This window comes from Pygocentrus nattereri, chromosome 1, assembly GCF_015220715.1.
Source record: "Pygocentrus nattereri isolate fPygNat1 chromosome 1, fPygNat1.pri, whole genome shotgun sequence".
In the NCBI taxonomy this organism is placed as follows: domain Eukaryota; kingdom Metazoa; phylum Chordata; class Actinopteri; order Characiformes; family Serrasalmidae; genus Pygocentrus; species Pygocentrus nattereri.
In genome coordinates this window covers 57,095,556-57,111,841 of record NC_051211.1, presented here as the reverse complement: position 1 = coordinate 57,111,841, position 16,286 = coordinate 57,095,556, and the positions used below count along the sequence as shown (strand labels likewise).

At 41.8% G+C, this 16,286-nt stretch overlaps 1 protein-coding gene across 2 annotated transcripts; it reads left to right on the top strand.

Annotated features, from left to right (window-relative positions):
- Positions 1–2,133: 2,133 nt before the first annotated feature.
- On the top strand, positions 2,134–15,531 carry pwp1 (PWP1 homolog, endonuclein). Of its 2 annotated transcripts, none has more exons than XM_017686991.2 (15): positions 2,134–2,286; positions 4,279–4,337; positions 5,021–5,175; positions 5,343–5,428; positions 7,462–7,558; positions 7,668–7,778; positions 9,540–9,667; positions 10,508–10,572; positions 10,990–11,086; positions 11,225–11,286; positions 11,385–11,496; positions 11,598–11,688; positions 12,383–12,504; positions 13,215–13,320; positions 14,984–15,531. In XM_017686991.2, the coding sequence occupies exons 1-15, from the start codon at positions 2,221–2,223 to the stop codon at positions 15,073–15,075; spliced, it is 1,449 nt and encodes a 482-aa protein (XP_017542480.1). In that variant the 5' UTR covers positions 2,134–2,220; the 3' UTR covers positions 15,076–15,531. The 2 variants fall into 2 exon arrangements, with proteins under 2 accessions (XP_017542480.1, XP_037397210.1); XM_037541313.1 differs by lacking the exon at positions 2,134–2,286 and adding an exon at positions 2,692–2,713.
- The last annotated feature ends 755 nt before the right edge of the window (positions 15,532–16,286 follow it).

Here is a 16,286-nt window from a genome sequence, read left to right as displayed (position 1 = left end):
CTCTGAGCTGCTCTTTATACCCAGTCATGTTACTGACCTGCTGCCAATCAACCACCAGGTGTTTTATTAGCATCACACAAATTTACCAGCCTTGTGTTCCCTGTCCCAACTTCTTTTGGTACATTTTTGTAGGTATTGTGATAAAAAGTCTGTTCTACAGTTTCCCAATAGGTATAATGAAATTTCTACCAGGGTTCTGTAAAGCTTGTCCAACCAACAACAGTGACCATTTAAGAATGCATTTGCAGGTGGAGCTTAGAGAGCTTGATTGGATTAAATAATTATATTAATATTATTATGTCTGAAATCTGCTTTGTTGTCATGGCAACTTCAGTTAAGACTAGTTAGGAAATAAGCCATTACAGAATAACAGTCCTAAATCTGTAATCTGGTCTTATTTACAGATCAGAAAATGGTCCTAAGCCAAGGTCCTAAGCCAAGGTCCAAAATATCCTAAATATTTTCTTAACTTTAAGACAACCCTCAAGCTGTCTCACCTTCTGCTTAAAGCTTCCGTTTCCGCCGTTGAAACATTCAGCTGAAGATACAGGCGGTTTATAAGCAGCTGTGAAAGCACAGGCTTGGCATTTATGGCATCATGGCTTTACACTTATCCATCAGAGAAAACGACGAGTACAGATTAAAATGACTGAAAGACTTCTGGCAGACCCAAACGATGTGTAGCATCTACCGCCTCCCACGGGCTGCTACACTGCACATTAGCCCAGCAGATACGGCCACATCTGGAGTGGCCAGCGAGGCATCACCGGAATTTTTTGCTTCTAACAGTTGGATTATGTAAACGCCTCGAGCCAAAGCTGAACACAGAGTATGATTACAGTGACGTGTAGGCTCTGTTACATTGGGAGTGAGGCCTACAGAGTCTGAGACAGATCTTAGATCTTTAGCGGATCTGCTGAGTGGACATTAAAATGTCCTGTAATTATTACTGTCTCGCTGCTGGGCCTGCAGCACAGTCGCCGAACTCTTCTAAGAATTCTGATTTTGGTCCTGGTGGCCTAGAAATACTAATCGAGGTAAAAACATGCAAACACACAAACGATGCAGTTTAAAAGAGTGAAGGAGAAGAAACGGATGGGTGCCACCAAAGAAGAACATAAACAAACAGAATACAGGAGAAAGGAGAAAAGGCCAACGTGACCGAGAGCTGGGTTTAGACCCTAAAGCTTAGTCTTCAGCTGAGCTTTACGGTGTTCGGCTCTGTGGACGAACAATTTGATGATAACAGCGTTTATGAGGAAGTCGTCGCTGTAATTGTCTGTAATTGTCCATAAACTGCGTCTTTGTCAGAGAATATCTGGAGAAAAGGAAAAACACGTCAGACCACGAAGCTTCAGCGCAAAACACGCCGTTAGTTATTCAGCGGCTGACGCAACGTTTAAGACCGGAACCGAACCCCTTTTCGCATCTTTGACTTCAGTGGGTTTGATCTTTATCAGAACTTAGAGCTTATTCAGCGTTCGGCTCGGGCTCGGGCTCGGGCTCGGGTTCGGGTTCGGGCTCAGAATTCCCTAAATGACTCGGCTTGTTTCACAAACCCCGAACATGTGCAGTGAAAACGCCGTTAACTGGGCTCGTTACTCCAGATGTAAACACCACATTAACGCCCGTTTCTGTTTAGTTTATTCGTTTATTTTTTCTCGTGTTTTTAGTTTTAAGTTCTTATTCTGATCACATGAACTGAGCGGATCGTTGCTGCTCTGGTTGTTAAAAGTTGCTGCACGACGTGGAAAGTTTTTTCATACTGATTGAATAAAACAACAACAATAACACTAATAATAATCATTTATAATGGTGATAATAATAATAATGGTGATGACGATAATAATAATAATGGTGATGATGATGATAATAATATTAATAATAATAATAATAACTCGCTTTGCTTGTTTACTTCTGGCCGTTTTACTCTAATCTAGAAGATCATTTCTCTGCAGTTTCCGCTGAACGAGCCCATTACTGCTCTGATACAGTTACAGCACAGATCTCAGGATTCTCCTCTCTCCTGAGTTCATTAATAATCAGGAAATTTATTTATTAATAAGCAGAAAATAACAGAATTCGATTTTTTGGTGGCGCTGCTTTATTGTAGAAGGACTTCTTTTATGGCGGGCGGATTCCGTCATCACTCCGAGACCGGCTGTAGAAGGACCGCGGAGCGTCCACGTGGTCGGCCGGTCGTGCGGAGCAGCGGCGGCGATGAGCTCTCAGATCACCTGCGTCGGCTGGGTGGGCCGGGGGGTCTCCAGAGAAACGCCGGACAAGGTACGCGAATCACTGGAGTCCGGTTAGCTGTGAGCCCGGTCCGGTCCGGTCCGGTCCGGTTCGGTTACCTGCCTGTGGTTCTGCTGTTCGCTGTGAGGCGGACGAGCAGTTCCCCTCTGACCGCTCCTGCGTTTCTCCTTCCTCGTGGGTTTATTGTTAAAGTTCAGATATAAATATAAACAGAGCCCCACATTTCAGACAGGCGGGGCTCACAGGTCGGCCCGGGCAGTCTGGAAAGCGGTCAGCAGCGGCTCTGACCCCCAGTCCTCCGGTTAGTGACCGGTGTTCAGAGTTTATAGAATAAACCGCGTTTACCCGCCTTATTAGCGGCCGTGCGGTAAATCCGGATTACGGGCAGTCCTCTGTGTGAAACTCGCATCTTCTAGGAAGAGATTCAGGTGATAAGACCCACCTGTCCGAGTTACAGGTCCGTGTCAGACAGAGAACGTTTACATTCATTCATCTGTCTGTCTATCTGTCTGTCTGTCTATCTGTCTGTCTGTCTGTTATTTATTTATCCATCTCCCACAAATGCTTCTTCTTCGTTGTTTAAGCCGGTGTAGGAATATGGCTGGACAGATGGGGGAAATGTCTAATGGTGATATTTCTGATCAATATTAAAACCGCAGTTTATTAATACTTTATAAATGAAGCTTCAAGCCTTTTACACTTGAGGTGTTTGGGCCGGAGGGTCGTACAGTGTATACAGGGGTCTTTAATTAAAATTCACTAAGGTCCAGTTAGAGAGAATGTCCTCAAGCGAAGGTCCAGAACATCATAACGTCTGACCTGCATCACGACTCCGCGCCGTCTACTGTTTACTGAAGGAGCCGAGTAGCAATATCAGCATCTTATACAGTCGACAGCTGAACATCAGATCAAATAAAGTCCAGTTCGCTCAGATTTCACCAACATTTACTGAACATCAGATCAAATAAAGTCCAGTTCGGTCAGATCTCAACACCATTTACTGAACATCAGATCAAATAAAGTCCAGTTCGGTCAGATTTCACCAACATTTACTGAACATCAGATCAAATAAAGTCCAGTTCGGTCAGATTTCAACAACATTTACTGAACATCAGATCAAATAAAGTCCAGTTCGGTCAGATTTCAACAACATTTACTGAACATCAGATCAAATAAAGTCCAGTTCGGTCAGATTTCACCAACATTTACTGAACATCAGATCAAATAAAGTCCAGTTCGGTCAGATTTCAACAACATTTACTGAACATCAGATCAAATAAAGTCCAGTTCGGTCAGATTTCAACAACATTTACTGAACATCAGATCAAATAAAGTCCGGTTCGGTCAGATTTCAACAACATTTACTGTCAGTTTCCTCTTTCTAGATCACGTCATGTGGAATAACTTCCCTCTGACTCACTTTCTTCTCTGACTGCTGTTTCTCTCCTCGTCCCTCCCCTGTGTGGTGTCACTGACTCGAGTCTCAGAGCTCATCGTAATGCACAGATCTGATTGGCTGAGCAGCGTCACGTGTGATATTCACAGTGCATGTGATTGGTCTGAGTTTCCAATAAAGCAGCACTGTAAAGGCTAGAAAAGCTACACCCATTAAAACAGGACCACCCCATCAAAATTAAATAATTCTCCATAGTTTATCGGTTACAGGTCCAAGTCCACATAGGACAATTCCTGGGTCCGGACTCGGACCGCGGTCCGCCTGTTAGTGACCTCTGGTGTAGTATTTCAAACTGCCTGTTTTTAAGCAGTGCTATTCATTTCTCCACTTACATCTTTCAGGACGGTGTTGAATGATGTGAAGTATAATAGAAATGGTGATTTGAAAATTGCAGCTTTGGAAAAAACCAAATTGTTCAGCGTTACGAAGAGCTTTATTTAAGATTGTGCTCTTGTAGATGGAACCGAAACGGCATCCTTCTGGATTAACGTTCATATTCTTGTTACTGACCTAAACCATGAGAAGTAGACTTATCTGACCAGTACCGGTTTCCCTGTCTGTTTAAGGTGGAGCTGAGCAAAGAAGAGCTGCAGCGCATCGTAGCCGAGGCAAAGGATGAGTTACGGTAAAAGTGGCTTGGGGAAAACGTTGCTGTGTTGTGTCTGACTGTAGCCTGAGTGTTGGTGTAAACAGTCTCATTATAAGAGGATTATGTTGTTTTTTTAATGAAACCATTTTAGACAAGCCCCTTAATACGTCTCATAATGTACGCAAGCGAGGCTCAACCTGGCTTGTCACCTTGTTTTTGTGTGTTTTTACTTTTTATCTTTTTATCTTTCCTTTCAAGATATTTCAGTACAAAACTAAGTAACTATCCAGGTCTACACCCACCCCCACCCACAGATGCGACTCTCACCAGACTCAGTCTGTCTGAGACACGTAGAGAAAGTGCAGGATAGATGATCCATATGTTCCTAACACAACAGACAGCCTACAGACACTGAAACACCCACCAGCTCCACACATGCACCACAGCCTAACCCTTAAAATACACCCTGATCTCCTCAGACTACATCAGAAGTTTAAAGCTGAAAGCCTAAAATATTGTTTTAATAAAAATACTTGTTAGTTATGGATGTTTATTATTCTGATTTCCCAACAATGGTGTAGCATGAAAATCATCATTAGGTGGTGGAGCAACGTCACAACGAACTTCTTCTCTAGTAGTTCAGGAGATCTCAATACTGCAGTGATTTGAGGAAAATAGGTTTTGTGCTGTGACCGTTATGATTTGATTCTGTTGTCCAGGGAAAGTGATGAGGATGAGGAGGGAATGGCGAACAAGCCGGACGAGGCGACTGAAGAAGCACCTGCAGAAGTGAAAGATGACGATGAAGCAGAGCAAAAGGAAGACGATGAACTTGCTAAGTATGACCTGGACAAGTATGATGAGCAGGAAATAGGCAAGACATTTATCTCCTTCTTCTTCTTCTTCTTCTTCTTCTTATTATTATTATTATTATTATTATTATTTTAGTTGTAATTGGGTAAAAATTAAATTTTACCTTTGAATTCTCAGTTATTCAGGAAATTTGGTCACTTTTTGATTTTGTGATTATCTGTGATCTAGCGACGGCCAACCTCGGGGACAGTTTGGCCGGTTTGACGGTGTTCGGCACTAATGAAGAAGACCCTTATATCACCATTAAAGACACAGTAAGACACACCTGTGAACAGCACTCACACTAGCTGTGTCCACTCCGATTATAGTGACCTTCCAAGTGTATAAGCCTGCTGTTATTAAACAGTTGTGTGCAAATTTGCCGCTTTTTTCTTTATGCCTAGTAAAACGGTTTTTGAAAGCGCTACAATATGCTGGGATCCTGGGGTCCACGTTTAAGAAATGTGCTGTTGCACACCCCGGTGGCTGGTGGGAGGTGGTAGTGGTGAAGGAGGGTTGTTAAGAAGTTCTCTCTGCTATGTGCTGTTCTGCTGGCTTTACCGGACGGCTTTCTCTTATTTTATTTTAACTTAAGCTTCCCTCAAAGTGACTTACTGCAAAAATAAGCTAAAGTGACTGGATATTACTCTAGAGCAGCTAAGTTAGCTCTAACCTGGAGAGAAAGCTCTTTTGATTTCTGTTTTACACCTTTGTAGAAAAAAAAGTAATGAGTAGTATTGGATAGTATTTACATGTTTTATTTACCTTTTCTGTTAAAACATTTCGTTGTGTGGCCTTTAAAAGTTACTGCATGTGATACGAGTCAAATTTGCAGAGTTCTCTGTACAGATTGTGTGCTGGTGGTTAGCTGAATTACAGAAACTCTGCAGCATTACTGGAAAAGGCTTTGATTTAGTGGAAAGTGTGTGGCCAGTTTCTCCTGCAGGGGGCACTTTTAGCATGCAGACCACCATGACAACCAGAATAAGCTCATAAATGCATTTGCAATAATGTCAGTTATAACAACACATTTCTTCTGTACTTGGACTGAACACTTGAACATTCATAACATTGTTACTAAACACATTTTGTAGAACCAGCAAGTCTCTGTGTCGCTATTGTTCTGTCTTTGTTTACACTCTTTAGTAAAGATCATGGTGCTGTATAACACTACAGATATTTAGCAAAGAAACTGGTTCTAAATAGATCCATCAACAGTCAGGGAGCCCCTTCTATGGCTAAAGGCTTCTTTGGACCCAAAAGGGTTCTGCTATTGTTACAATGTCAAGCTTATAAGCATAAAAGAACCCTTGTGGTGCTGTATAGAACACTTGTCAAAGTGGTTCTATACAGAACCCTACAGCACATCCATCAATCCAAAGAACCTTTTCATGATGCAGAGAAGCCTTTATTCATGCAAACGGTGCTTTGGGTGTTCATTGTTCTATATAGAACCATTTCTTTTAAATGTGTCCTTATTGTTTTTGTACTATGTATATTTTTATACAACAGGTAGTTCAGGCCAGGTGAGCTGATTGGTTGAGAGCCGTTCTAACTGCTGTTATTTCACCAGAACATCACGATTTATTCACAAACACTGTATCACTGCACTGAGACGCTGTTGCTAAGCAACGACTCTGACAGCTGTAGGAGACGCTCGAGCCATCTGAACGATTTTACTTCTCACTTTGCCACAAACAGAAAACGGACGCTGTTAAGACCACATCTGACCGACAGCCGATTTGGTCCGACTCTGAAGACGAGACGACGCTAAATTCCCAAACTGTCGTCACCACTGAGCAGCTTTTCAGTCGGCAGCTGTGACAGAAGAACAGCTGAACAACCTGGAATCAGCCAGAAATGAACCCAACACCATTCGCCAAACTAAACGGGCTGTAAGAAGCTTTACAGACCGGCTGGAACAAAACAACATTAATACTGATCTGGACAAACTGACCAAACTGAGCTGAACCTGATATTGGGTCAGTTTTACGGCTCAGTCTGATTTGGTCCGACTCTGACAAATCACAGCCGGGATGTTATTTCATGACCGCACACTCCCTCTCGGGTTCTCTGACTTAAACGTATGCCGTCTGTTATTCTGCTAGTACGTGTGCGCTCTTGTGTTTATGCAGCAGAGCATGTTTTGTGGTACTGGACCCCTGTGTGTATATAATGACAGTAGAATTGAACTGAAAACTGAAACGATCATTTCTGTGCGTTAGGGTGGTCATATTTACGCTGCATGTGTGTTTTCTACATTAAACTTCTTGGGAGTTTGTTTACCTCTTTGTGATCTGTGTTGTAGGAACAGTATGAAAGGGAAGATTTCCAGATTAAACCTACAGACAACCTCATTCTGGCAGGCAGGGCAGAGAAGGACTGCTGCAACCTGGAGGTTTACGGTCAGTGATGTGTGGTCGTTGCTCATTACTGTAAAGTGTTTTCTTTCTCTGTCATGTCTGTGGTGTTGAGTTGGTAGTAGTTATGGACTATCTCTGTATATACTCTCAGTATATAACTCTGAAGAGGACTCTCTGTACGTCCACCACGACATCCTCCTCCCTGCTTACCCGCTGAGCATAGAGTGGCTGAACTTTGACCCCAGCCCTGAAGAAGGCACAGGTAAAAACACTAGCTGTCTCTTTATAGTCATATGCAAATGGGTCTAATGACACGGTGATTTAAGCTAACGCACATATTTTCACACTTTAATGCACAAGTAGTGTTTATTTATTAAAATTTAACATAAAAGGCAAAATTAGAGCCCATTTTAAACTGTTAGTTTCCCTGTGTGTTGTTTTCACTTAGAAAGTCATCAATACATCACTTGACTGGGGCTGTTCAGACTTTTGCATAGTACTTATCGCCCAGCTCTATGTCCAAAACTGTTATCACCATAAACAAAATTCATATTGATTTCTGTACATATCGTGATATATGTCTGATTTTTGCTCCTTGGTGGTTAATCGCTGTTGTAAACTGTCCTTTATGGTCAGAACATGACAAACACTCACCAACCAGTGGAACATCTCACCAATCTGTCATGGGGAGAGTTTCTGATCAGCTGGAAACTCACAGCCACAGTTTTTGTAATAGTCATAATAAAGAGAGAAAATATTATTTTGGCTGTCTGGTGACGAGGCTCCGTTATCCCGTTACAAACGCTAAACACGTGGCTACAACAGAGCTAAACCGTTTACTTTCTCAACAACGTCAACGTGATATGAACAGCGAACGTTAGCTGACTCGGCACATCAGTGATGGATCACACTGCCTTAGTGCCATCAGTCCTAACACAGCCATGTCAGAGCACGTCAGTGTTCAGACAGCAGACGCCTAGCAGACGGCTGGGTTTCTCTATTCTGTCGTAGTGGTTTACGGGGTGAACTGCAGTATGTCGGCTCCAGACAGGCAGAGTCCTCCTTTTAGGTATGTTTAAACTGAAAGCGGTGCTTTTGTGTCTCTAATTCTCGGAGCTGCTTCAGGTTAGCCAGCTGCTAAAACAGCTAGCCTGGAAAGATGGCGCTCTCCCCCTCTCCAACACCTCACAGCTTCCTCGGTTTACTTTCAGGGCTGCACCTCTCATGAACTCACTTATGTCTTTCACTGTTGTTGCCTGGGAATGCGCTAATACTAAAACGTGACTGAGTGCTGTAACCGCGCTTTGGTTGTGAGGATCAGACGTGATTTATCGCTGCCACTGATCTACCACTGACCTTCAGATCGCCCGTCACACCACTCAAACAGGTTCAGCTGTTGCTAAAGACTCGTTACTCGTCGCCCTCTCCTGGTGACAGCAGAGTAGTGTCACTTTCCTTGCAGTAGAAAACGCCACCAGGGCTGTCAATAGAATGCGGAAGTGTGAGAATCGTATATTATATAGAAGATGTATCAAAGCTTTCTTATCGCTCTGCTGGTCTTATATCGCAATAATTGTCGTTATCGTTTTATCGCTCAGCCCTAATACATAAACTACATTCCATGGAAAACACAGCTGTAAGGTCCTGGGTTTGTTTTTAGGGAGCAAGCAGTTTGTAAAATAAGTGTTAACAGTAAAATACCTCATATAATATTAATAATATTTAATAAGGCTTTAATTATATTGGTGATAAAAATAAATGTCAACATGGCATTTGTCCTTCATCCTCAGCGTTGCTTGCTCTGTACGGTTAGCCTTGAAAAACATACAATTGTAAAGCTGGTAATTACTGAGAAGCTGTTTCTGCGCTTGACTGTGCAGTAAAATGCTGGTCAGTAACTCCATTTGTAGTGTGATTTAAAAAGTTCCTTTACCGTGTTCTGAAGTTTTGCTTTAATATTTTAAACTGTCCTCTTTGCAGGGATTTTCCGACTCTTTTCAGTCTACTGTGTTCTTTCTCACAGGGAATTATGCAGCCGTGGGGAACATGACTCCCATTATTGACGTGTGGGACCTAGACGTGGTGGACTGCCTAGAGCCTGTGTTTTCACTGGGCAGCAAGAAAACCAAGAAGACCAAGAAAAGCAAGAAGGTTTCAGTTTCACACTTCCTATTTGTGCCAAGTGGCACACATTATGGTCAAATACACCCATCAGCCATAACATCCTGACCACCTCCTCGTTTCTGCGCTCACTGTCCACTTTATCAGCTCCACTGACTGTATAGCTGCACTGTAGTTCTACAGTTACAGACTGTAGTCCATCTGTTTCTCTGATACTCTGTTACCCTGTTCTTCAGTGGTCAGGACCCAGGACCAGCAGCACTGCTGTGTCTGATCCACTCGCACCAGCACAACACACACTAACACACCACCACCACATCCATGTTACTGCAGTACTGAGAATGACCTACCACCCAAACAGTACCTGCTCTGTGAGGGTCCATGGGGGTCCTGACCACTGAAGAACAGGGTAATAGAGTATCAGAGAAACAGATGGACTACAGTCTGTAACTGTAGAACTACAGAGTGGAACTGAACGGTCAGTGGACAGCAGCAGTTCTATTTCTCACATCCTCAGAGATTCTTTACCATGAGGTGCCGTGTTGAATATCCAGTGGTCAGTGTGAGTGAATTGAACCCAAAACACCAAATTTACCAGCCCTGCTTCCCGTTCACACCTGGAACCCTGTAACTCTAATGAGTCACACGACACCAGAGAGGGACGACGGCACGACTGGGCACAATCTGGAATTTCATAAATAATTTCATGCTAATAAATGATGGAATAGGTTTCAGTGCTATATATATATATATATATATATATATATATATATATATATATATATATATATTTATAATCAGTGCGTATATTTTAATACTAACATTTCTCCAAGCGTGGTCTGTTCTTCATAAGGTCTGTTGTTCTGTTAGAGTGCTGAGCAAGTCGAGGGGCACACAGACGCTGTGTTGGATCTGTCGTGGAATAAGTTGGTCAGGTGAGCCAAACTGGTGTTTAATTAAATATAATAATTAGAATATTATAATAGCTTGTAATTTAGGGCTTTTGCAAAAATAATTCATTATGTTTTATTAAGTATATTGATCCTCATTTTATTTTGTTAGTATATTGTTGTAACTTTAATGTTTTATTGATTTTAATTTGTTAAAATGTACTAACGATTATTATTAATTTTTTAGAATTTAATGTTTTTATTAATTAACATCTGTCATTTTGTCACAAAAAACAGAAAGGACGTAAATAAAAAGAAAGTAAAGATAGATGAGAACGAAGACGTAAAGATAAAGACGAGTATATATAAACATACTAGAGACAAATGAGGGTCTTCCTCTGTGTATTCTGAGCGTAAATAAAGATTGATTGATTGATTGATTTTGATTATTGCTTTACTCAGGAATGTGTTGGGCAGTGCTTCAGCTGATGAAACTGTGGTTCTTTGGGATTTAGTGCAAGGCAAACCAGCAACGACATTAAGACTGCACACAGATAAGGTCTGTAGGGACACGTACAGAACAGGCTTACTGTATGCAGCACCTTCTCTGTAGAGATGCGCATTAAATTGTTTTACCAAAAGGTGCAAATAAAACATGTTAATGAGAAAATTTAATTATGAATTTCGGTTGTTTCAGGTTCAAACTCTAAAGTTCCACCCATTTGAAGCCCAGACACTGGTCACTGGATCTTACGATAAGTATGCAGACCAGTCAATTCCGTTCTGTGTCTCTTCGTGGTTTTATCTTAATTAAAGTTGTAATGAGGTCCGTCTTTCTTACCGCGTGCGCTTTCCAGGTCCGCTATCCTGTACGACTGTCGGAGTCCAGAGTCCAGCCATCGTATCTGGCGGTTCAGTGGTCAGGTGGAGCGTCTGGTGTGGAATCACTTCTCTCCCTGCAACTTCCTCGTGAGTGTTGTAGTTGGTAAATTTATGTGAAGTGAAAGAAACTGATCTCAGAGCGTTTTAGCCTTTAGTTCATGTAAACAATCGTTGTTTTTATATTTCAGGCAAGTACAGAGGACGGCTTCATTTACTGTCTGGACGCCCGGTCAGACAAGCTGGTGTTTACGCTGAGAGCACACGACGGAGAAGTGTCAGGTAGGACCCCAGAGAAGGAACGGGTGGAAGTTGGCTGTAGTCCTCAGAGAAGCTTCAGCGTCTTCCTTTTTTTCTTTAACTCATCGTGTGTGTTTGTTTGAAGCCTGAATAAAGAAGTCATCACTGAGAAACTGATAAAGGCATCAGATCACATGTACTTTACATGCTATGTAGTGATTTTAAGTCTTTAGATCGAGGGTTTTTTTTTTTTTTTTTTTTTTTTTTTTAAGCCTTCAAAAAATATTTTGAAAAATTCATAGTATAGTTGCACTTGATCGTATGCAGAAGCTTTAACCTTTAACCTTCCTGGTCCGTTTACATGCTTTGTTAATTTTCTAAGTGAAAGTGAACACAACACACACTAACACACTGTCAGAGAAACAGATGGACTACAGTCTGTAACTGTAGAACTACAGAGTGCAGCTCTACAGTAAGTGGAGCTGATAAGGTGGACAGTGAGCGCAGAAACGAGGAGGTACGGTTAATACAAATTTAATACAGAATAAAAATATATAAATTCTGTTTTGCCAGAAATATTAATTCAGGAAAAAGTTCAGCAATTACATGATTACTGTATTTACCTCCCATCATCCACTGTCACCAAGTTTATCCTGCGTCTGTCTCTGGTCTGCCTCTTATTAAGGTGATGGAGCGTTCTCTTTGAAGTTCTGTGATCTGCTGTTCTCACTCGTAGGTATGGACCTGAGCAGTCAGGTCAGCGGCTGTCTGGTCACGTCCTCGGCTGACAAACACGTGAAGATCTGGGACATCCTGGGCAACAAGCCCAGCCTGATTCACTCCAGAGATATGAAAATGGTACATCTGCACGACAGCTTCACCACCTTGATCACCTTTTTTCCATCAGATCAAGAGTAGTCTGTCAGATTATGTGGTGGCACTTTACTGTAGGGTTAGGTGATAAAGTGTTCATAAGGCTACATGACACCAACGTAAACAAGAGCTACATGAGCGTTTATAACAGCCTGTTCCAGTAGCCGTTTGTTGTAAAGTCTGCTTTGGTCAACTTTGATGTCAAGGTGGCATAACACCTGTGTGAGGTCCATTTTTTGGGGGGCAGGGGTGAAATGATATAACGCGTTATATCAGTTGACTTTGTAGCTCAGTGCACACAGATCAGCCGTTACATTAAAATCACCTTGCAGCTGTTACAGCACCAGCGCTACCTGCTGTACGTTTTTGCATATAGCTTCTGGACTGTGTCAGTTGAACTGTTCATGTAGGCTTCATGTAGCCTTATGAGCACCGCCTTAGGGTTAAAGAAGCTAATGATTGAAGGCCGTGACCTAGTAATAGTTACTGACATGGCGGTCTCAGAGGAGAGGACTGGCAGCCATTATTAGTCACATTTAAACTTTTTGGTCACATGTTCTTTAGTGGCTCTCTGCAGGAGTCGAAGACCACTGCAGTGTCTAGTTTTAGGAGAAAATGATGTCTAATCCATTCCGACGTTTTTGAGTATAAAGATTTTACACTAGACGATTGAGTTGTTCTTCTTTCTCCATCAGGGCGTGATGTTCTGTGCGGCCTGCTGCCCCGACCTGCCGTTCGTGTATGCGTTTGGAGGACAGAAGGACGGACTGCGTGTGTGGGACATTAGTGATGTAGCTGCTGGTATGAAACGTGTTACTGATCTTGCGCTCAGTTTGTGCATAAATGACTTTAGAGGTTCTGCTGGGAAGTTTTGGTTCTGTTCTCCCGTGTCTGGGAGGGATTCATCTTGCTGGACACAATGAGTAAAATTCCAGTCGTTATTTGAACAAACGCTGCTCAGAACCTACGTTGTGTTCTCACATGACGTGACGGACAAATCCAAATTCTCCATACTGCATCTTCTCCAACAGACCTAAATGAAATGAGTCTTTCTTCTGGAGTGGCGGCTGTTTCAGCCTCGCTCTTACTGAGCGTTTGAGGGCTTGTAAGCTGACGAACTTTTTTATAGCCTAGTCGAGCTAATTGGCTACAGTTAAATACTTAAATATGTGAATGTTTTTATGTCAAAATACATGCATGTTTGTTAGAATTAGTAAATTGTTGTCGGAGATGAAGCTAAAACCAAATATGCACTTTATTTAAGCTCGAGTTTTGTGTTGTGCCAAATGTTTAGCAGATTTTTTGTTCTGACGTGTTTTTAGTTTAGCGTTCTTGCAGAGTCTTTACCTGTCTGGTATTTGCCAGCTAGTTGAAACCATAAGATACAACCCCTTTCCAAAAAATTCAGGAAGCTGTTGCTGGTAGCAGATTCAAAAAGTTTTTTTTTCCCAAAACACAGCCTTTTTTCTCGGTTTCAACATTTGATATGTTGTTTTATTTTCCGTTTAAAAATAGGGTTTAAATGATTCTCGCATGATCTGCATTCTATTTTCATTTACATTTTGCATAGCGTCCCGGCTTTCTTGGAAAGAGGGTTGTTTATTGTATGTGTGGTATGAAAAGTTTCTTTTACAGCATTTTACATATTTTCCAGTGTAAAGATGCAATAACTCTATCTAAATGATTGTGTTGTATCTCACTAGCCACATTTACATGGGCCTAATCTGTTAATGATTCGACTAACAGCTCAATCGGAATAGAATACATCCATGTAAACACTTCAGTCGGAATAATCTAGATTGAGGCCTTTCAGAATACAGCTTCTATCTGATTGATCAAGGTGGTTAATCCTGTAAATAATCCGTTAAATAGAAGAATAATATCCGTGTAAACGCCTGTATCCGATTACATTCCCTATCGGAAAGTTTCAGTCCGTTCTGCATGAGCGTCGCGTCACAGTGAGAGTTTATATCGTTCAACACGGCGGAGCAGAAACTGGTCTGCAGAGGAGACGAAGTTCATGCTCTGATCTTTAAAAGACGGCGGTGGGACGGACGTCCAGCTTATGCGTCTCAGAGCACGACGTCTTCCTCTCGGCCTTCTTTAATAAGGACGTGTGAAGGACGTTTTCCTGAGTCTGACGTCATTTTAAAGCAGCTAAAAACACAATCACTGCTCACTGCTGCTCATCTCACTCTGACTGGACTCACGTGATGTTCGCTGTCATGGTAACGTCTACACTAAGCGGTTCTCCACGCATGCGCGTCATTTTGGATCAATTACTTGTAGTGAGCATGTAAACAGATTTTCCGATTCAGATTGTTGAGTAGAGTGAGAATAAAGACCTCAGTCTTAATCTGTAATCAGAATGCATTCAATCAGATTAGCTGAAATCTTTGCATGTGAACACAGACGCTGAGTTTGGCTGCTTATGACTGAAGAATCTTTTTTTTTATCTCTCCAGTTTCAGAGGTTTTCGGCAGTAGAGAGCGCCTGGTGGCTAACACGGTGTCGGGGACTTCCAGCAGTAGTACAGCAGCCATGGAGGTCTCATAACTGCTTACAATTCCCTAATTCATTTGTGTATTTGACTCAAATACATCCAGTGGAACAGACAGACTCTTGTCATCAGACATATTCCAGGTCCCATTTCAGACGCTGTCGGGAATGATTTTCTCCTTCAATGTTTGTGGAACGAGAAAGGACCAGAAGGCCTTAATGACGGGTTTTTTTTTGTGAGCACAGCTTCTCCAATTCAGTTCTTTATGGTTGTTTATCTAAGAAACTTGACTATAATCACTTAAACTTCTGCTTTTACATAAGCAGATAAACATAAGGGAGTTGTTAGGAATTAAACTTTTTCTATGAAAATGGGAATCGTGGAGTTCAGGTAAATGAGTGGTGGCCCAAAGCAAGCTAAATTGGGTTTGAAGTCAGTCCAAACCAGTGCAGTTTTATCACTGTATTGCTTTGCTTTCTGATTGATAGTAAAGGTGAGTCTAATTCCAGCTACTACAGTGTTTTTGTTTGATTTGTAGCTTCTCAGAGGTTTTGAGAGGGTATGAAAATATTCTGTCCATGAACAACACATTCAAATTGGTTTAAGCATCAGTATAATCTTCATACTCTGGACTTCACACGCATCTGCATTTTGCACCGTTGGAGGCTGATGCAATCTACCTGAGAGCAGTCAGGAGTTTGGAATCAAGTAGATAAGTGGGGACACTGAAACAGGTTGGGAATACAATTGTACCTCAACAACGGGTTGCAGTTGCCTAAATCTATACTGGTCAGGATCAAGAAGTGCTAATATTCCTGCTTTATCAGTTAAACATAATGGAACTTATTCAGATTCACTAGAATAAAGACAAATGAAAATTTATCCTAGTGGAAGAAAAACTTTCTCCTGGATGCCTCAAACCATCAAATGGATTTATTAAATTCCATCACTAGAACTCTAACATAATGAAGCAAATACTGACGAGAGGTTTTACAGACGTAAAATCATTGCTTATTGTGTTCTGATTATTCCAGGCATGGAAATGTATTGATTACCTCATCTCCCAGTCTTCCTTTGCACTGTTTGTTGTTGTTGGGAAGTGTGGCTTTGTGTCTCCACCATACAGCCACACCCTGCTTTAACCAAAACATCACTGAAAGGTTATGGATTCTCTGGCAACTCATTCCCACTAGATACAGGAAACAAAATCTGTGAGACTCCTCCTGAATGGGCTTTCACAGGATTCGTATCGTCTCTGCAGGGTTCA